This window comes from Carassius carassius, chromosome 32, assembly GCF_963082965.1.
Source record: "Carassius carassius chromosome 32, fCarCar2.1, whole genome shotgun sequence".
Classification (NCBI taxonomy): domain Eukaryota; kingdom Metazoa; phylum Chordata; class Actinopteri; order Cypriniformes; family Cyprinidae; genus Carassius; species Carassius carassius.
Genome location: NC_081786.1, coordinates 6,983,640 through 7,004,054, shown reverse-complemented (window position 1 = coordinate 7,004,054; position 20,415 = coordinate 6,983,640). Strand labels below are relative to the sequence as shown.

The 20,415-nt window shown below is 31.5% G+C and overlaps 1 protein-coding gene across 1 annotated transcript in view; it reads left to right on the top strand.

The window, feature by feature from the left end:
• Positions 1-20,415, top strand: part of si:ch211-266g18.10 (titin) — a 41,332-nt gene that overhangs the window by 17,125 nt on the left and 3,792 nt on the right. The window contains exons 38-93 of the mRNA XM_059520060.1: positions 151-198; positions 293-337; positions 465-506; positions 588-635; positions 777-818; positions 916-960; positions 1,087-1,131; positions 1,221-1,268; positions 1,855-1,899; positions 2,005-2,052; positions 2,133-2,180; positions 2,284-2,328; positions 2,418-2,465; positions 2,550-2,597; positions 3,056-3,103; positions 3,214-3,261; positions 3,388-3,435; positions 3,690-3,737; positions 4,120-4,164; positions 4,243-4,290; positions 4,429-4,479; positions 4,565-4,612; positions 4,746-4,793; positions 4,890-4,937; positions 5,035-5,082; positions 5,168-5,215; positions 6,840-6,884; positions 6,994-7,041; positions 7,135-7,182; positions 7,356-7,403; positions 7,514-7,561; positions 7,649-7,696; positions 15,793-15,840; positions 15,961-16,008; positions 16,463-16,510; positions 16,655-16,699; positions 16,812-16,859; positions 16,951-16,998; positions 17,102-17,149; positions 17,235-17,282; positions 17,448-17,492; positions 17,577-17,624; positions 17,730-17,777; positions 17,861-17,917; positions 18,037-18,081; positions 18,170-18,214; positions 18,348-18,395; positions 18,554-18,601; positions 18,679-18,726; positions 18,816-18,863; positions 18,962-19,009; positions 19,094-19,258; positions 19,358-19,426; positions 19,551-19,598; positions 19,996-20,037; positions 20,321-20,368. Of these exons, the coding sequence (XP_059376043.1) occupies positions 151-198; positions 293-337; positions 465-506; positions 588-635; positions 777-818; positions 916-960; positions 1,087-1,131; positions 1,221-1,268; positions 1,855-1,899; positions 2,005-2,052; positions 2,133-2,180; positions 2,284-2,328; positions 2,418-2,465; positions 2,550-2,597; positions 3,056-3,103; positions 3,214-3,261; positions 3,388-3,435; positions 3,690-3,737; positions 4,120-4,164; positions 4,243-4,290; positions 4,429-4,479; positions 4,565-4,612; positions 4,746-4,793; positions 4,890-4,937; positions 5,035-5,082; positions 5,168-5,215; positions 6,840-6,884; positions 6,994-7,041; positions 7,135-7,182; positions 7,356-7,403; positions 7,514-7,561; positions 7,649-7,696; positions 15,793-15,840; positions 15,961-16,008; positions 16,463-16,510; positions 16,655-16,699; positions 16,812-16,859; positions 16,951-16,998; positions 17,102-17,149; positions 17,235-17,282; positions 17,448-17,492; positions 17,577-17,624; positions 17,730-17,777; positions 17,861-17,917; positions 18,037-18,081; positions 18,170-18,214; positions 18,348-18,395; positions 18,554-18,601; positions 18,679-18,726; positions 18,816-18,863; positions 18,962-19,009; positions 19,094-19,258; positions 19,358-19,426; positions 19,551-19,598; positions 19,996-20,037; positions 20,321-20,368 (2,787 nt within the window). The remainder of the gene's footprint in view (positions 1-150; positions 199-292; positions 338-464; positions 507-587; positions 636-776; positions 819-915; positions 961-1,086; positions 1,132-1,220; positions 1,269-1,854; positions 1,900-2,004; positions 2,053-2,132; positions 2,181-2,283; positions 2,329-2,417; positions 2,466-2,549; positions 2,598-3,055; positions 3,104-3,213; positions 3,262-3,387; positions 3,436-3,689; positions 3,738-4,119; positions 4,165-4,242; positions 4,291-4,428; positions 4,480-4,564; positions 4,613-4,745; positions 4,794-4,889; positions 4,938-5,034; positions 5,083-5,167; positions 5,216-6,839; positions 6,885-6,993; positions 7,042-7,134; positions 7,183-7,355; positions 7,404-7,513; positions 7,562-7,648; positions 7,697-15,792; positions 15,841-15,960; positions 16,009-16,462; positions 16,511-16,654; positions 16,700-16,811; positions 16,860-16,950; positions 16,999-17,101; positions 17,150-17,234; positions 17,283-17,447; positions 17,493-17,576; positions 17,625-17,729; positions 17,778-17,860; positions 17,918-18,036; positions 18,082-18,169; positions 18,215-18,347; positions 18,396-18,553; positions 18,602-18,678; positions 18,727-18,815; positions 18,864-18,961; positions 19,010-19,093; positions 19,259-19,357; positions 19,427-19,550; positions 19,599-19,995; positions 20,038-20,320; positions 20,369-20,415) is intronic.

The following is a 20,415-nucleotide window of genomic DNA, read 5'->3' as shown; positions in this document are numbered from 1 at the left end:
TGATAGTGTTTTGCTTGCTTTGTTTTCATCATCACAAAATAAGAGGCTGAAGTCATCAAGCAGAAATCACATATTCTACAAACACATAAAAAAAATGTTAAAGGAAATAATTTATAGTATCAAAATATTTACCCATCATTGACATTTCAGAGGCTAAAGTTGTCAAGGAGGAAGCTAAACCAGCTCCTGTAAAGAAAGGTATTATTGTTAAGCTAAATTAACATTTCCCCCCAAAAATTAAAGAACATGTATGCTAAAAAGACATTCTGTTTCCTCTTTTTTATCATTTCAGAGGCTGAATTCATCAAAGATGTTAAACCAGCCCATGAGAAGAGAGGTTTGAGTTACATTTATTAACAATTATTGTTAAATATTAATAAAAAAGGTTTTTAAGGATGTTTAAACATAATGCTAAAGAAAACCTTTTACAATCTCTAAATATTTTCACATCATTGCCATTTCAGAGGTCATCAAGGAGAAAGTTAAACCAGCTCCTATAAAGAAAGGTATGGCTGTTAATGAAATCATCCTGTATGCTGTTGTTTTCTACTGTAATTAATTTTTTTTGTATTAAAACCACTTTACAGAGCCTGAAGTTGCTAAAGAAAAGACCCCTGAACCAAAACCCAAAAAAGGTTAGTGCCCGAACCTTTAAAAATATTTACTGAATATTTTCCATTTCATCAGCAGTCAGTTTAATTGTTCTATAAAGATACTTTATCCTACCATTTCAAGTTGCTTGACATTGTTAAATAAATTATTCATCTGTTTTATAGAGCCTGAAGTTATCAAAGAGAAACCAGCACCTCCAAAGAAAGGTAATAATATATAGTACATGGTTTATCAATACTTACAGCAATGAATACTAGATTAGACGTTAGAAGTTTTCCAACTTATCCTTCTAACTGCTTACAGCTGAGGTTCCAAAGGAAAAAGCAAAACAAGTCCCAGAAAAGAAAGGTATATATATCCATTTAGCCTTAAACAAAAAATGCCTTTAATTTATTATGTATCACTGATTAAATAACACATCTGCTAATGTAAAAAAAGCCAATTTTGACTGTTCTTTACTGCTGTGCTTTCTAGCACCTGAAATAATCAAAGAAAAACCAAAGCCAGCTCCAAAGAAAGGTATCCAAGTTGTCCAAATGTCAAAACCTTTTGCCTGGCCAGTTTTAAGACAATGCTAATGCTATATATTTATATAAACTCCATTTTAGAAGCTGAGGTCATCAAAGAGAAAGTAAAACCAGCCCCTGAGAAGAAAGGTTTGAGTTAGCATTATTGGAACTTTTTATATTTTAATTATCCATGTCATGAATGCTTCCGTTTCTCAGATTGACATTTTACCCAAGCTAATCACATTTCAAATTGCCTATTTACAATCACTCTACTACATTATTTTAGAGGCTGAAGTCATTAAGGAGAAAGTAGCTCCTGTAAAGAAAGGTATGAATTAAATAGTCGATTTCAGCTGTATGATGATCAATCATGTTCATGCTATTGTCTCATAGAGCCTGAAGTTGCAAAAGAAAAGGCACCTGAACCAAAACCGAAACCAACAGAGAAAGGTGTTATTATGCTATATTTATGCTTTAAATTATAAAATTTGCAGTTTTGAAAAAATACCTCATATGCATATTTTCATATACGGTTTTTCTAGAAGCTATTACCATTTAACCTTGTGATGTCTTTTCAGTTGAGGTTCCAAAGGAGAAGGAAAAACCAGTCCCTGAAAAGAAAGGTGCATATCTAGTTTACCTGTTGATTCAAATCCCTTTTACTAATTATGTAATACAGCACCTTTTACTTTCTTTCTTTCTTTCATTTTTTTTTTTTTTTTTTTTGCAACAGAACCTGAAATAACCAAAGAAAAACCCAAACCTGTGCCAAAGAAGGGTAAATAAACTGTTTTTTTTCCACTGGCCTTTTGTAAGATAATGCTAATCATTTGCATTTTTATATTGTCCATTTATTTACTTTATTTTAATTTTTTTTTTTTAGAGGCTGAAGTCATCAAAGAGAAAGTTAAACCGGCTCCTGAGAATAAAGGTTTGATTTGCATATTAAGAATTAAATGACCATTTTCTGTAACAACATGTATGATTAAACATGCAGTATGATAATTTTAGAGCCTGAAGGGATTAAGGAAAAAGTTAAACCAGCTCTTGAGAAAAAAGGTGAGTTCATTTTGATATTTTATCTCAGCAGTTTGAAAGATAATAATTATAATAATAATAATAATAATAAAAACCTTCAACAATCACCACATTCCCATTTCAGAGGCTGAAGTCAAGGAGGAAGCAAAACCAGCTCCTGTAAAGAAAGGTATGGATGTGAAATGCTTTTTTCATCACATTGAAATTAAGTTTCATGTCAGTTGTTTTAATTAATGTTTTATATTTTCAAAATTTCAGAAACTGAAGTTATCAAAGAAAAAGCCAAACCAGCCCCTGAGAAGAAAGGTTTAATTTATTGTTAAGAAACATATTACACAAGCTATTACTATTAAAATTTTAAAATTCTAAAATATATCATTGATATTTTAGAGGCTGAAGTCATCAAGGAGAAGACTAAACCAGCCCCTGAGAAGAAAGGTATGGAGTTAATATTTTTAGCTAGATTTGAATTAAACACTGATGTTTTGGTTTTTAAACTAGTTCCTCTAAAGAAGGGTGTTTCTGCTTTGAGTAAGCTTCTATTACATAAGCATACAGAATTAAACATATTATTTATTTATAAGAAGAGCTTTAAAGTTTTTAACCCAAAATAAATTAGAGTTGTTTTTTCTTAATATTCTAGAGGCTGACGTCATCAAGGAGAAGACTAAACCAGCCCCTGAGAAGAAAGGTATGGAGTTAATATTTTTAGCTAGATTTTAATTAAACACTGATGTTTTGGTTTTTAAACTAGTTCCTCTAAAGAAGGGTGTTTCTGCTTTGAGTAAGCTTCTATTACATAAGCATACAGAATTAAACATATTATTTATTTATAAGAAGAGCTTTAAAGTTTTTAACCCAAAATAAATTAGAGTTGTTTTTTCTTAATATTCTAGAGGCTGACGTCATCAAAGAGAAAACTAAACCAGCCCCTGAGAAGAAAGGTTTGATTTACTATGTTAATATTTAAAAATTTCCTCTAAGTTACATTTTTAATTACACAAAAGGGTGTCTTTGAATTCCTCTAAATATTTTTGCATAATCATCATTTCAGAGGATGTAGTCCTTAAGGAGAAAGCTAAACCAGCCCCTGAGAAGAAAGGTAAGAGCTTGTGTTATTTTGGCTTCAGAAGGGATTTAACTTTGTGGTAAAGATAATAAACACATTTTACGATAATGCAAAAAAGATTAACAATCTCTAAATAGTTTTTAACTATTGCCATTTCAGAGGCTGAAGTTGTCAAGGAGAAAGTTCAGCCAGCTCCTGTAAAGAAAGGTGAATGAATTTAAATGAAATCTTCCTTCATATGCCGGAACTTTCTACTGTACGATGAATCACATGAATTAAATCAGATTCGTTTTAAACACTGAAGCCTGAAGATGCAATAGACATTTTTTTTAGACATTGGTAATTCAAATAAAAACAAAAATTAAATAAAGTGATTTATTATGCTTGCAATCATCGTATTAAATATGTGCATTTAACTGCATTATTTGACATGATTAAAATCGCTCTGTTTTGTTTTATAGAGCCTGAAGTTACTAAAGAGAAAACTAAAGGGACCCCTTGGAAGAAAGGTTTGATTTACTTTGTTGTGTTCAATTTTTATTGTAGTTAACAGAATGTAATTCTTTCTCTAAACATATTTGCAATATGATTATTATAGAGGCTGAAGTCATCAAGGAGAAAATTAAACCAGCCTCTGTAAAGAAAGGTATGGAAGTGAAATCATCCTGTGTATACTTTTGTTTTCAATGTATGATGATTATTCATAACACAAAACCATGTTTGCATCTTAAATGGCCTGTTAATGTGTGAATGCATAGCAAGTACTCTCAATTTATTGATTCTAGTTACTTGGATTTTACAAATATTACAAAGCACATTATGATAATTTATTCCATGAGAAGTCTCAACTCAAGTTCTCCTTTTTTAACATTAAACTCTTCTGTTTTGCAGTACTTAAGATAATTAAAGAAAAACCCAAGCCATCACCAAAGAACGGTATGCCTACTTATATTTATTTGTGTGTACACTATCTCTCAGATATATGTAATTTTTTAATGTTTTGCAACATTTTAGAGGCTAACGTCATCAAAGAGAAAGCTAAACCAGTCCTTGAAAAGAAAGGTAGAAGTTATCATTTCATGCATGCTTCACCCAAACTTAAAAATCTAATTAATATGTTGCCTTAAAAATTAAAATATTCAAATAATATGATTAATATTTCACATTCTCTAAATATTTTCTCATCATTTGATTTTTCAGAGGCTGAAGTCAAGGAGAAAGCTAAACCAACTCCTAAACTCTTAAAGAAAGGTATGGATGTCAGTGACATTATCTTGCATTGCTGATTTTGACATTATAATGATTAAATATCACATGCATAAATACTGTTTTATAGAGCCTGAGGTTGCTAAAGAAAAGGCTACTGAACCAAAACCCAAAAAAGGTGAGTTTTTCCCATAGGCCTTCTAGAACATTTGACATTTGTATCAGAAATATGGTTGGTCTAATTATAGCAACAGAAGCTTCATTGTTTGACATGATGAAACTTAAGTATCCTTCTGTTTTGTGTTTTATAGAACCTGAAGTTGTTAAAGAGAAAGCTAAACTGGTCCCTAAGTTGAAAGGTTTGGTTTACTGTGCTAACAATATTTTTGAACAATGTCTGTGATCAATATTTTGCCAATAATATGTTAAAATTATTTATATTATCAATATTTTAGAAGCTGATGTCATCAAGGAAAAATCTAAACCAGCCCCTGAGAAGAAAGGTAGAAATTATCATGTGTGCTTTTACCCCAAGTTAAAGTTAATATTTCCCCTCAAAAAATATAATGGTTTTTTTATGTTCACAAACTATTCTTTCAGAGGCTGAAGTCATCAAGGAGAAAGCTAAACCAGCTCCTGTAAAGAAAGGTGGGGATATCAACAACATTTTCTTGCATTGCTGATTTTGACATTATACTGATCATTTATCACATGTACAAATACTGTTTTAAAGAGCCTGATGCTGTTAAAGAAAAGGCTCCTGAACTGAAACACAAAATAGGTGAGTTATTTTTCCTCTCAGTTCTTTTTGCATGGTAAACTTTTACCAAAATAGCTTTAAATGATTAACATGAAACTGAAATATTCTTATGCTTCTGTTTTGTAGAGGCTGAAGTCATCCAAGAGAAAGCTAAATCTGTCCCTAAGAAGAAAGGTCTGATTAACTGTCAACCATCAGTTTGAATTTTTTATAAGCAAAATGTGATACAAATAATATATAAATATATTATCATCATTGTAGAGGCGGAAATTATTAGGGAGAAAGTTAAACCAACTCCTGTAAATAAAGGTATGGATTCAGATAGAAAATCTGCACATATTGATGATTTGATAATGTATGATGATCTTTTATCACAACAAACCATTCGGTTTTACAGAACCAGAAGTTCTTAAAGAAAGGGCACTTGAATCAACACCAGAACCTGCAAAGAGAGGTATTATATGTGTATTTCTAGTAAGACTTGAATACTTGAAAGTTATGTTTCAGTTTTATGGTTTTGCTCTGAAACATTCTTATTTATCTTCCAAAACCTTTTTTAGTTGAAGCTCCAAAGGAAAGGGTGAAACTAGTCCCTCAAGAAAAAGGTACACATTTAGTATATGACCTAATACTGCTGATTTATCAACATAGCAGTAGATGTAGGCAAAAACTGTAAATTATGGCTTGTTTATATGCTTGCTTTTACAGAAATGTGTATTTCAGGATATTTGACAACTTATGTGTTAACCTATACCCAGACAGTAAGCAGTTTCGGCCCGGATCCGGCCCACATCAGGCCCACATGGATTTCACGTGGGCCACATGTGGGCCAGATCTGGGCCGACACTGCTTGCTGCCTGGGTAACATCACAGCTGCTATTTTAAAGATAACATCTTAAGTTAAACCTTCATGTTTTGCAGCACCTGAGATAACTAAAGAAAAAACTAAACCAGCACCAAAGAAAGGTACTGCAATTTTTCATAAGAATAAAGCAATAAAAGTCCCTGACTTTAAGTAAATGCTAATGGTTTTATGTTATCATCATGTTAGAGCCTCAAGTCAAAGAAAAGGCTAAACCAACCCCTGAGAAGAAAGGTAATAGATAACTTTTTTTCCTGGTGTTAAAGATGAAGCTATAATTTTCTCATAAATATATTTTACAATCTCTTACATTATCTCATACCTCTCATTATCATTGCTATTTCAGAGGCTGAAGTCATCAAGGAGAAAGTTAAACCAGCTCCTGTAAAGAAAGGTATGGCTGTCAATGTAATCACAATGTGTTACTGTTACGTTCCCTTTACCACTGTATTATGACACAAATATTACATGGAAAAAATACTGTTTTATAGAGCCTGAAGTTCCTAAAGAAAAAGCTCCTGAACCAAAACCCAAAAGAGGTGAGTTTGTACATAATATACACATAATTTTAATGTAAACTTTTCCCATTGCAGATTAGTATAAAACTCTTATATATGTATTTTGTTTTCTCTAAATGTTTATATTTGTACAATTCTAGTACCTGAAGTCATCAAGGAGAAAGTAAAACCAGCCCCTGTAAAGAAAGGTTTGATTATGTTTGATTTTAAATGAACACTGTCGGTGAGAAAAAAGGTTTATTCTAAAAACAGTTTATCTTTTCAGAGGCTGAAGTCAAGGAGAAACCTCAACCAGCCCCTGAGAAGAAAGGTACAGTAAGAGTTAAGAGGTTTTTTTACATGGTGTAATTTTATCTTGTGTTAAGGATGAATTTAATGTAAGATTTTACAATCTCTAAATATTATCATCGCTATTTCAGAGGCTGAAGTCATCAAGGAGAAAGTTAAACCAGCTCCTGTAAAGAAAGGTATGAATATCTTTTAATTAAATCATTCTGCGTATGTTGTCACTTTCCCCTGTATAATGATTGAATTATCACATGAAAAATATTGTTTTATAGAGCCTGAAGTTCCTAAAGAAAAGCCTCCTGAAACAATACCCAATAAAGGTGAGCTTTTTTTCCAACCCAAGAATATAATGTCATTAAAAAAAAAAATAATGTAAACTTTTTATCCTGGCAGTTTAGAGTAGTACTCTAATACTTTTGCCCTCGCAGATTAGTATAAAACTCTAATATATGTATTTTGTTTTCTCTAAATGTTTGTATTTTCAAATTTTTAGAAGCAGAAGTCATCAAAGAGAAAGTAAAACCAGCCCCTGAGAAGAAAGGTTTGATTTACTGTTAACAGTTAAATTAATATTATCAATAAGGAACAAATCCAAGATTGTTTTAAAAAAAATTGTACACACTAAATATTTCTACATTATTCCTTTTTTAGAGGCTGAAATCATCAAGGAAAAAGTTAAACCAGCTCCTGTAAAGAAAGGTATACGTGTTTGTGAAATCAGCTTGTGTTGCTTTAACACAACTGTATACTGATAAAATTATTGCATGAAAAAATACTGTTTTATAGAGCCTGAAGTTCCTAAAGAGAAGGGACCTGAACCAAAACCCAAAAGAGGTGATTTTTTTTTCTCAACACAGGTTGATAATCTGTGCTTCGTGTAAACTTTTTGCCCAGTTTAGTGTAGTACATTAAAACTGTATTGTATGTATTTTATCATCTCTGAATATGTTTATATTTTGACAGTTTCAGAAGTCATTAAGGAGAAACCTAAACCTGAAAAGAAAGGTAAGAGTTACTGATATTGGGGCTTGATATGCGCTCAAATGAAAGAATAATCTCAAATTTACTCAAACTCAATGATGATACTAAAGTTTTCTCATTCTGTAAATAATTTCATTATTTCAGAGGCTGAAGTCATCAAGGAGAAAGTTAAACCGGCTCCTGTAAAGAAAGGTATGAATATCAGTGAAATCATCCTGCATATGTCGTAACTTTCCACTGTATAGTGATTAAAAAAATTGTTTTATAGAGCCTGAAGTTCCTAATGAAAAGGCCCATGAACCAAAACCCCAAAAAGTTGTTTTTTTTTCAACACAGACCGATAATGTGTGCTTTCATTGTAATCTTTTTAGAGGTTTACAGGAGTACATTGATACTGTATTATATGTATTTAGGAATGTCTGAATATGTTTATATTTTGACAATTTCAGAAGTCATCAAGGAGAAACCTAAACCAGCGCCTGAAAAGAAAGGTAAGAGTTACCGATATTGGGGCTTGATAAGTGCTCCAATTAAAAACTAATCTCAAATTTACTCAAATTCAATGATAATACGAAAGTTTTCTCATTCTGCAAATATTTTCATTATTTCAGAGGCTGAAGTCATCAAGGAGAAGGTTAAACCGGCTCCTGTAAAGAAAGGTATGAATATCAGTGACATCCTCCTGCATATGTTATAACTTTCCACTGTATAGTGATTAAAAAAATTGTTTTATAGAGCCTGAAGTTCCTAAATAAAAGGCCCATGAACCAAAACCCCAAAAAGTTTTTTTTTTCAACACAGACCGATTATGTGTGCTTTCATTGTAATCTTTTTAGAGGTTTACAGGAGTACATTGATACTGTATTATATGTATTTAGACATCTCTGAATATGTTTATATTTTTGACAATTTCAGAGGTCCTCAAGGAGAAACCTAAACCATCACCTGAAAAGAAAGGTAAGAGTTACCGATATTGGGGCTTGATAAGTGCTCAAATTAAAGACTAATCTCAAATTTACTCAAATTCAATGAAGATACTAAAGTTTTCTCATTCTGTAAATATTTTTATTATTTCAGAGGCTGAAGTCATCGAGGAGAAAGTTAAACCGGCTCCTGTAAAGAAAGGTATGAATATCAGTGAAATCCTGCTGCATATGTTGTAACTTTCCACTGTATAGTGATAAAATTATCACATGAAAAAAATATTGTTTTATACAGCCTGAAGTTCCTAAAGAAAAGGCCAATGAACCCAATCCCCAAATAGTTTTTTTTTCAACACAGACCGATAATGTGTGCTTTCATTGTAATCTTTTTAGAGGTTTACAGGAGTACATTGATACTGTATTATATGTATTTAGGAATGTCTGAATATGTTTATATTTTGACAATTTCAGAAGTCATCAAGGAGAAACCTAAACCAGCGCCTGAAAAGAAAGGTAAGAGTTACCGATATTGGGGCTTGATAAGTGCTCCAATTAAAAACTAATCTCAAATTTACTCAAATTCAATGATAATACGAAAGTTTTCTCATTCTGCAAATATTTTCATTATTTCAGAGGCTGAAGTCATCAAGGAGAAGGTTAAACCGGCTCCTGTAAAGAAAGGTATGAATATCAGTGACATCCTCCTGCATATGTTATAACTTTCCACTGTATAGTGATTAAAAAAATTGTTTTATAGAGCCTGAAGTTCCTAAATAAAAGGCCCATGAACCAAAACCCCAAAAAGTTTTTTTTTCAACACAGACCGATAATGTGTGCTTTCATTGTAAACTTTTTAGAGGTTTACAGGAGTACATTGATACTGTATTATATGTATTTAGACATCTCTGAATATGTTTATATTTTTGACAATTTCAGAGGTCCTCAAGGAGAAACCTAAACCATCACCTGAAAAGAAAGGTAAGAGTTACCGATATTGGGGCTTGATAAGTGCTCAAATTAAAGACTAATCTCAAATTTACTCAAATTCAATGAAGATACTAAAGTTTTCTCATTCTGTAAATATTTTTATTATTTCAGAGGCTGAAGTCATCGAGGAGAAAGTTAAACCGGCTCCTGTAAAGAAAGGTATGAATATCAGTGAAATCCTGCTGCATATGTTGTAACTTTCCACTGTATAGTGATTAAAAATAATGTTTCATAGAGCCTGAAGTTCCTAAATAAAAGGCCCATGAACCCAAACCCCAAAAAGATTTTTTTTTCAACACAGACCGATAATGTGTGCTTTCATTGTAAACTTTTTAGAGGTTTATAGGAGTACATTGATACTGTATTATATGTATTTAGACATCTCTGAATATGTTTATATTCTGACAATTTCAGAAGTCATCAAGGAGAAACCTAAACCATCACCTGAAAAGAAAGGTAAGAGTTACCAATATTGTGGCTTGATACGTGCTCAAATTAAAAACTAATCTCAAATTTACTCAAATTCAATTATAATACGAAAGTTTTCTCATTCTGCAAATATTTTCATTATTTCAGAGGCTGAAGTCATCAAGGAGAAGGTTAAACCGGCTCCTGTAAAGAAAGGTATGAATATCAGTGACATCCTCCTGCATATGTTGTAACTTTCCACTGTATAGTGATAAAAAAATTGTTTTATAGAGCCTGAAGTTCCCAATGAAAAGGCTCATGAACCAAAACCCCAAAAAGTTTTTTTTTTCAACACAGACCGATAATGTGTGCTTTCATTGTAAATTTTTAGAGGTTTACAGGAGTACATTGATACTGTATTATATGTATTTAGACATCTCTGAATATGTTTATATTTTGACAATTTCAGAAGTCATCAAGGAGAAACTTAAACCATCACCTGAAAAGAAAGGTAAGATTTATCGATATTCTGGCTTGATAAGTGCTCAAATTAAAGACTAATCTCAAATTTACTCAAATTCAATGATGATACTAAAGTTTTCTCATTCTGCAAATATTTTCATTATTTCAGAGGCTGAAGTCATCGAGGAGAAAGTTAAACCGGCTCCTGTAAAGAAAGGTATGAATATCAGTGAAATCCTGCTGCATATGTTGTAACTTTCCACTGTATAGTGATAAAATTATCACATGAAAAAAATATTGATTTATAGAGCCTGAAGTTCCTAAAGAAAAGGCCCATGAACCCAAACCCCAAATAGTTTTTTTTCAACACAGACCGATAATGTGTGCTTTCATTGTAAACTTTTGAGAGGTTTATAGGAGTACATTGATAGTGTATTATATGTATTTTATCATCTTTGAATATGTTTATATTTTGACAATTTCAGAAGTCATCAAGGAAAAACCTAAACCAGCGCCTGAAAAGAAAGGTTAGAGTTAACAATATTGTGGCTTGATAAGTGCTCAAATTAAAGACTAATCTCAAATTTACTCAAATTCAATGATAATACGAAAGTTTTCTCATTCTGCAAATATTTTCAATATTTCAGAGGCTGAAGTCATCAAGGAGAAGGTTAAACCGGCTCCTGTAAAGAAAGGTATGAATATCAGTTACATCCTCCTGCATATGTTATAACTTTCCACTGTATAGTGATTAAAAAAATTGTTTTATAGAGCCTGAAGTTCCTAATGAAAAGGCCCATGAACCAAAACCCCAAAAAGTTTTTTTTTTTCAACACAGACCGATAATGTGTGCTTTCATTGTAATCTTTTTAGAGGTTTACAGGAGTATATTGATACTGTATTATACGTATTTTATCATCTTTGAATATGTTTATATTTTAAACATTTCAGAGGTCATCAAGGAGAAACCTAAACCAGTGCCTGAAAAGAAAGGTAAGAGTTACTGATATTGGGGCTTGATATGCGCTCAAATTAAAAACTAATCTCAAATTTACTCAAATTCAATGAACATACTAAAGTTTTCTCATTCTGCAAATATTTTCATTATTTCAGAGGCTGAAGTCATCAAGGAGAAAGTTAAACCGGCTCCTGTAAAGAAAGGTATGAATATCAGTGAAATCCTGCAGCATATGTTGTAACTTTCCACTGTATAGTGATTAAAAATAATGTTTTATAGAGCCTGAAGTTCTTAAATAAAAGGCCCATGAACCAAAACCCCCAAAAGTTTTTTTTTTCAACACAGGCCGATAATGTGTGCTTTCATTGTAAACCTTTTAGAGGTTTATAGGCGTACATTGATACTGTATTATACGTATTTTATCATCTTTGAATATGTTTATATTTTAAACATTTCAGAAGTCATCAAGGAGAAACCTAAACCAGCGCCTGAAAAGAAAGGTAAGAGTTACCAATATTGTGACTTGATAAGTGCTCAAATTAAAGACTAATCTCAAATTTACTCAAATTCAATGAAGATACTAAAGTTTTCTCATTCTGTAAATATTTTCATTATTTCAGAGGCTGAAGTCATCAAGGAAAAAGTTAAACCGGCTCCTGTAAAGAAAGGTATGAATATCAGTGAAATCCTACTGCATATGCTGTAACTTTCCACTGTATAGTGATAAAATTATCACATGAAAAAAATATTGTTTTATACAGCCTGAAGTTCCTAAAGAAAAGGCCAATGAACCCAATCCCCAAATAGTTTTTTTTTCAACACAGACCGATAATGTGTGCTTTCATTGTAAACTTTTTAGAGGTTTATAGGAGTACATTGATACTGTATTATATGTATTTTATCATCTCTGGATATGTTTATATTTTGACAATTTCAGAAGTCATCAAGGAGAAACCTAAACCAGTGCCTGAAAAGAAAGGTAAGAGTTACCAATATTGTGGCTTGATAAGTGCTTAAATTAAAGACTAATCTCAAATTTACTCAAATTCAATGAAGATACTAAAGTTTTCTCATTCTGCAAATATTTTCATTTCAGACGCTGAAGTCATCAAGGAGAAAGCAAAACCGGCTCCTGTAAAGAAAGGTATGAATATCAGTGAAATCCTGCAGCATATGTTGTAACTTTCCACTGTATAGTGATTAAAAATAATGTTTTATAGAGCCTGAAGTTCCTAAATAAAAGGCCCATGAACCAAACCCCCAAAAGTTTTTTTTTCAACACAGACCGATAATGTGTGCTTTCATTGTAAACTTTTTAGAGGTTTACAGGAGTACATTGATACAGTATTATACGTATTTTATCATCTTTGAATATGTTTATATTTTAAACATTTCAGAAGTCATGAAGGAGAAACCTAAACCAGCGCCTGAAAAGAAAGGTAAGAGTTACCGATATTGGGACTTGATAAGTGCTCAAATTAAAGACTAATCTCAAATTTACTCAAATTCAATGAAGATACTAAAGTTTTCTCATTCTGTAAATATTTTCATTATTTCAGAGGCTGAAGTCATCAAGGAAAAAGTTAAACCGGCTCCTGTAAAGAAAGGTATGAATATCAGTGAAATCCTACTGCATATATTGTAACTTTCCACTGTATAGTGATACAATTATCACATGAAAAAAATATTGATTTATAGAGCCTGAAGTTCCTAAAGAAAAGGCCCATGAACCAAAACCCCAAAAAGTTTTTTTTTCAACACAGACCGATAATGTGTGCTTTCATTGTAAACTTTTTAGAGGTTTATAGGAGTACATTGATACTGTATTATATGTATTTAGACATCTCTGAATATGTTTATATTTTGACAATTTCAGAGGTCCTCAAGGAGAAACCTAAACCATCACCTGAAAAGAAAGGTAAGAGTTACTGATATTGGGGCTTGATATGCGCTCAAATTAAAAACTAATCTCAAATTTACTCAAATTCAATGAACATACTAAAGTTTTCTCATTCTGCAAATATTTTCATTATTTCAGAGGCTGAAGTCATCAAGGAGAAAGTTAAACCGGCTCCTGTAAAGAAAGGTATGAATATCAGTGAAATCCTGCAGCATATGTTGTAACTTTCCACTGTATAGTGATTAAAAATAATGTTTTATAGAGCCTGAAGTTCTTAAATAAAAGGCCCATGAACCAAAACCCCCAAAAGTTTTTTTTTTCAACACAGGCCGATAATGTGTGCTTTCATTGTAAACCTTTTAGAGGTTTATAGGCGTACATTGATACTGTATTATACGTATTTTATCATCTTTGAATATGTTTATATTTTAAACATTTCAGAAGTCATCAAGGAGAAACCTAAACCAGCGCCTGAAAAGAAAGGTAAGAGTTACCAATATTGTGACTTGATAAGTGCTCAAATTAAAGACTAATCTCAAATTTACTCAAATTCAATGAAGATACTAAAGTTTTCTCATTCTGTAAATATTTTCATTATTTCAGAGGCTGAAGTCATCAAGGAAAAAGTTAAACCGGCTCCTGTAAAGAAAGGTATGAATATCAGTGAAATCCTACTGTAAATGCTGTAACTTTCCACTGTATAGTGATAAAATTATCACATGAAAAAAATATTGATTTATACAGCCTGAAGTTCCTAAAGAAAAGGCCAATGAACCCAATCCCCAAATAGTTTTTTTTTCAACACAGACCGATAATGTGTGCTTTCATTGTAAATTTTTTAGAGGTTTATAGGAGTACATTGATACTGTATTATATGTATTTTATCATCTCTGGATATGTTTATATTTTGACAATTTCAGAAGTCATCAAGGAGAAACCTAAACCAGTGCCTGAAAAGAAAGGTAAGAGTTACCAATATTGTGGCTTGATAAGTGCTTAAATTAAAGACTAATCTCAAATTTACTCAAATTCAATGAAGATACTAAAGTTTTCTCATTCTGCAAATATTTTCATTATTTCAGAGGCTGAAGTCATCGAGGAGAAAGTTAAACCGGCTCCTGTAAAGAAAGGTATGAATATCAGTGAAATCCTGCAGCATATGTTGTAACTTTCCACTGTATAGTGATTAAAAATAATGTTTTATAGAGCCTGAAGTTCTTAAATAAAAGGCCCATGAACCAAAACCCCCAAAAGTTTTTTTTTTCAACACAGGCCGATAATGTGTGCTTTCATTGTAAACCTTTTAGAGGTTTATAGGCGTACATTGATACTGTATTATACGTATTTTATCATCTTTGAATATGTTTATATTTTAAACATTTCAGAAGTCATCAAGGAGAAACCTAAACCAGCGCCTGAAAAGAAAGGTAAGATTTATCGATATTCTGGCTTGATAAGTGCTCAAATTAAAAACTAATTTCAAATTTACTCAAATTCAATGAACATACTAAAGTTTTCTCATTCTGCAAATATTTTCATTATTTCAGAGGCTGAAGTCATCAAGGAGAAAGTTAAACCGGCTCCTGTAAAGAAAGGTATGAATATCAGTGAAATCCTACTGCATATGTTGTAACTTTCCACTGTATAGTGATTAAAAATAATGTTTCATATAGCCTGAAGTTCCTAAATAAAAGGCCCATGAACCAAAACCCCCAAAAGTTTTAAACCGATAATGTGTACTTTCATTGTAAACCTTTTAGAGGTTTACAGGAGTATATTGATACTGTATTATACGTATTTTATCATCTTTGAATATGTTTATATTTTAAACATTTCAGAAGACATCAAGGAGAAACCTAAACCAGCGCCTGAAAAGAAAGGTAAGAGTTACCAATATTGTGACTTGATAAGTGCTCAAATTAAAGACTAATCTCAAATTTACTCAAATTCAATGATGATACTAAAGTTTTCTCATTCTGTAAATATTTTCATTATTTCAGAGGCTGAAGTCATCAAGGAAAAAGTTAAACCGGCTCCTATAAAGAAAGGTATGAATATCAGTGAAATCCTACTGCATATGCTGTAACTTTCCACTGTATAGTGATAAAATTATCACATGAAAAAAATATTGATTTATACAGCCTGAAGTTCCTAAAGAAAAGGCCCATGAACCAAAACCCCAAAAAGTTTTTTTTTCAACACAGACCGATAATGTGTGCTTTCATTGTAAACTTTTTAGAGGTTTATAGGAGTACATTGATACTGTATTATATGTATTTAGACATCTCTGAATATGTTTATATTTTGACAGTTTCAGAAGTCATCAAGGAGAAACCTAAACCATCACCTGAAAAGAAAGGTAAGAGTTACCAATATTGGAGCTTGATAAGTGCTCAAATTAAAAACTAATCTCAAATTTACTCAAATTCAATGAAGATACTAAAGTTTTCTCATTCTGCAAATATTTTCATTATTTCAGAGGCTGAAGTCATCAAGGAGAAAGTTAAACCGGCTCCTGTAAAGAAAGGTATGAATATCACTGAAATCCTACTGCATATGTTGTAACTTTCCACTGTATAGTGATAAAATTATCACATGAAAAAAATATTGTTTTATAGAGCCTGAAGTTCCTAAAGAAAAGGCCCATGAACCAAAACCCCAAATAGCTTTTTTTCAACACAGACCGATAATGTGTGCTTTCATTGTAAATTTTTAGAGGTTTACAGGAGTACATTGATACTGTATTAGTATTATATGTATTTTATCATCTTTGAATGTTTTTATTTTGACAATTTCAGAAGTCATCAAGGAGAAACCTAAACCAGCGCCTAAAAAGAAAGGTAAGAGTTACCAATATTGTGACTTGAAAAGAAAGGTATGAATATCAGTGAAATCATCCTGCATATGTATTTTTTTTTCTCTGAATGATGACTGTTGTATAACGATGGTTATTATATTCGTGAATTAAAACTGTTTTCTAGAGCCTGAAGTTACTAAAGAAAAGGTACCTGAACCGGCACCAAGAATAGGTGAGATTTCCACATACAAAACTGAGAAAAATATTTAATATTCAAAAGCTAACAATGTTAAGAATGTATCAAACTTCATTGTAAGGTATTCTTCAAACTTAAATTTTTACCCAATATTTTATTTTATTCAAATTTTTATTACAGCACCTGAGATAACAAAAGAAAAGCCAAAGCCAACACCAAAGAAAGGTAATGCAATTTATTTGTGAAAAACAGTTAGAGCTATGTTAGAACTTTCTATTTTTGCCAGTTTTAAGATAATGCTCATGCTTTAAATATTTTATTATTATTACCATTATAGAGCCTGAAGTCATCAAAGAGAAAGCTAAACCAGCTCCTGAGAAGAAAGGTTTGATTTATTTTGAAATGTAATAAAAAAATTCCAAAATAAATATCATGCAAAAAAAATTTCATTATTTATTATTATCAACACTCTATAGAGGCTGAAGTCATAAAAGAGAAAGCTAAACCAGCTCCTGAGAAGAAAGGTAATAGTTTTGTATTGTAGCTTGATATGTGATGTCAAGTTTAAGAGCAGGCTTTAATTTACTCAATCAAGTTTTTCTCATTCAACTAAATATTTTCTTTCAGAGGCTGAAGTCATCAAAAAGAAAGTTAAACCAACTCCTGTAAAGAAAGGTATGGATGACAGTGAAAGCATCCTGCATGTGCCGTTTTTATTTCTGTATGATTATTCATTACATCAATTAAAACTGTTTTCTAGAGCCTGAAGTTGCTAAAGAAAAGGCCCCTGAACTGGCACCAAAAATAGGTGAGATTTTCCCATAGCAAAAATTAGAGAAAATACTTTATCTCAGCATTTCAATAGCTAAATATATTAAGAATGTATTGGAGTCCATTGTCAGACTTGTTTGAAACTGGAATATCTGCCTGATTTTTTTTAAATGGTTTGACGTTAAACCCCTATATTTTGCAGCATCTGAGATAATCAAAGAAAAGCCAAAACCAGCACCAAAGAAAGGTAATGCAATTAATATTAACATATTTCTATTTTGCCAAGTTTAAAGATAATGTTAAAGCTTTAAATATATTATCATGATTTTAGAGGTTGAAGTAATCAAAGAGAAACCTAAACCAGCTCCTGAGAAGAAAGGTTTGATTTACTGTTATCAAATTGCCATTATTCATAAGCCAAATTAAGAATGTGCAAAGAAAATGTTTGCTTTCTCTAAACATTTGTATGTTGTTATAATTGCAGAGGCTAAAGTTATCAAGGAGAAAGTTAAGCCAGCTCCTGTAAAGAAAGGTATGGATGTGAATAAAATCATCCTGTAATGATGTTGTTTCCCAATGTGTGATCATTCATCACTTGAAACTGCATTTTTATAGAGCCTGAGGTTCATAAAGAAAAGACACCTGAACCAGTGCCAGAACCTAAAAAGAAAGGTATTAATACTTAGTGTCATCGATCATTATCTTTTGCAATCTAAATACTAAATGCACGTTTTCATATTTCAAGATTTTTCTCAGAAACAAATACGTATATATATTTCGCTCCTTTTCAGTTGAGGTTCCAAAGGAAAAGGCAAAACCAGTTCTTAAAGAAAAGGGTACTTATCTAGTTCACCTTACAAAATTGTCAATTTATTTGCTATGTGTCATTTGCTATTTTAAAGTGCTACTCCAAATGTTTTATAGAACTGAAAATCACCAAAGAAAAGCCAAAGCCAGCACCAAAGAAAGGTATTTTTTGTGAGATTAATACCATTTAACATCTAATAGTATAAAGTTTAAGTTATATTAAACTACTGAAAAAGGTTCAGTTTTCCTTATCTGTTTTATATTTTATAAATGGTTTTTATCTTCTCTAATTTAGAAGCTGTAGCCATCAAAGAAGTAGCTAAAGTAGTCCCCGTGAAGGAAGGTATGAGTTTATTTGCTTCTATTTTTAGTGTGATATCCTGTTCTGCAAATCAGGTTTCAGCCTCTAAAAAAAAATCAAGTTACTTGAGGCGAGTCATCAATTTTTATCCAAGCCATAGGGCTTTTTTCAATGTTTTTTTGTTACTCTTATTATTTTAGAGGCTGATATTGTCAAAGAGAAAGCTAAACCAACCCCTGTGAAGAAAGGTTTGATTTACGTACTATGCTCACATGCTTTATTAAGTCTTTTATTTGATCTCAATGTTATTTTATGAATGTTTTAGAGGCTGAAGTCATCAAGGAGAAAGTTAAACCAGCTCCTGAGAAGAAAGGTTAGAATTACCAATATTTTAACTCCAATTTAAATAAATTATTAAACAATAATTAAAAGAACAAAATCTTTATATTATTTCCTTTACAGTGTCTGAAGTCTTCAAGGAGAAAGTTAAGCAAGCACCTGTAAAGAAAGGTATGGATGTCATTGAAATCGTCCTGCATGTAGTATTGCTTTCTTTTGTATGATTATTATGTAAAATGATTATCACATGACACAATACTGTTTTATAGAGCCTGAAGTCTCAAAAGAAAAGTCATTAAAGCCAACACCTAAAAAAGGTTAGACCTTTGCACGTCTTTTACAAAAAAAAAATTATTTGTGTGTTTGTGTGTGTGTGTTTCAAAACACTTCTGAATACACAGATGATGTTGGTCTTATTGGTTTGGACTTGGAACTTCTGAACTCTATCAACCAAAAACTGTCTCTTCTGGACTTGATGAGGAAGGACATTGGTGAAATGAAGAGTGATCTGGAGTCCACTCAAAATCAAATCACACTTTTGCGGATGGACAACAGAACAATCAAAGGTATTTTGTCCATGTTAGAAATACAGTTACCAGGCTGGAAAAAAAGGCTTAAAATTCCTTGGCTTATGTTAAACCACATGCTGCTTGTGTCTCTTACAGAGCCAGAGACTGTCGGTGTAAAGGTAAGACCAGCAGTCTCCAAGGAAAAGCTGAAAACAGCAAAAAAAGGTATTAAAACTTCTCAATTACACAAGCTGCTCATGAACTGTAGACATAACGAGCTACAACTAAACAGGAGCTTATTGCCCCGTAATGTTCACATGCGAGTGAGTGAAAGATTTTTCTTTTCTAGACCGTGATGCTCTGATGAACGTTACTAAGACAGCACATATTAAAGCAGGTAATGATCTTACATAAGATACAGTTTAATATTATATTATATTATATTATATTATATTATATTATATTATATTATATTATATTATATTATATTATATTATATTATATTATATTATATTATATTATATTATATTATATTATATTATATTATCATAAAAGCAATATAAGAATATGCTGATTCGCTTTCAGCCAGATTGGCTCTTCTGCTTGTTATGTATAATGTGTATCTATGTATCATTTATTTTATGTCTTACTGATTTAGTCTTTTTTTCCTGCTCTGTACTTTACATATATACAGTAAAAAATTAATGTAAATTATATCCAGCTCTCGTTGTCCTATAATTAATGTAAATAAAACTTGAATGCATCTTAACCAGTTTGTGTTCTCCACAACACAGAACATGAAGCACTGAAAAACATCACTAAACCTGCACGGAAAGGTATGTCGGAAAGCTACAGTATGTAACAGCAGCTTTGTTATACAAATATCATGTTAATTGTTATATGTATATATATGTTAATTGACAGAATCTTTTGAAGTGTGATATTTGTAGGCAATAGACCTAAATCAGAAGATTATTTTTGTGAACTGTGTACTAGTTTATATTCATTTTATTCTTATTTCTTTGTGAATCACTTTGAACTGTAATTTAGATTAAAGGTTACCACAACAAATTATTTATATCCATTATTTTCAAGAAATTATTACCTTTTCTATTCTAGATAAAGAGGCTCCAAAAGCTAAGATCAGACCAGAGCCCAAAAAGAAAGGTAAAATATACCAATATCATTTTCTTCTAGTTTTGTAAGGGGTGTAA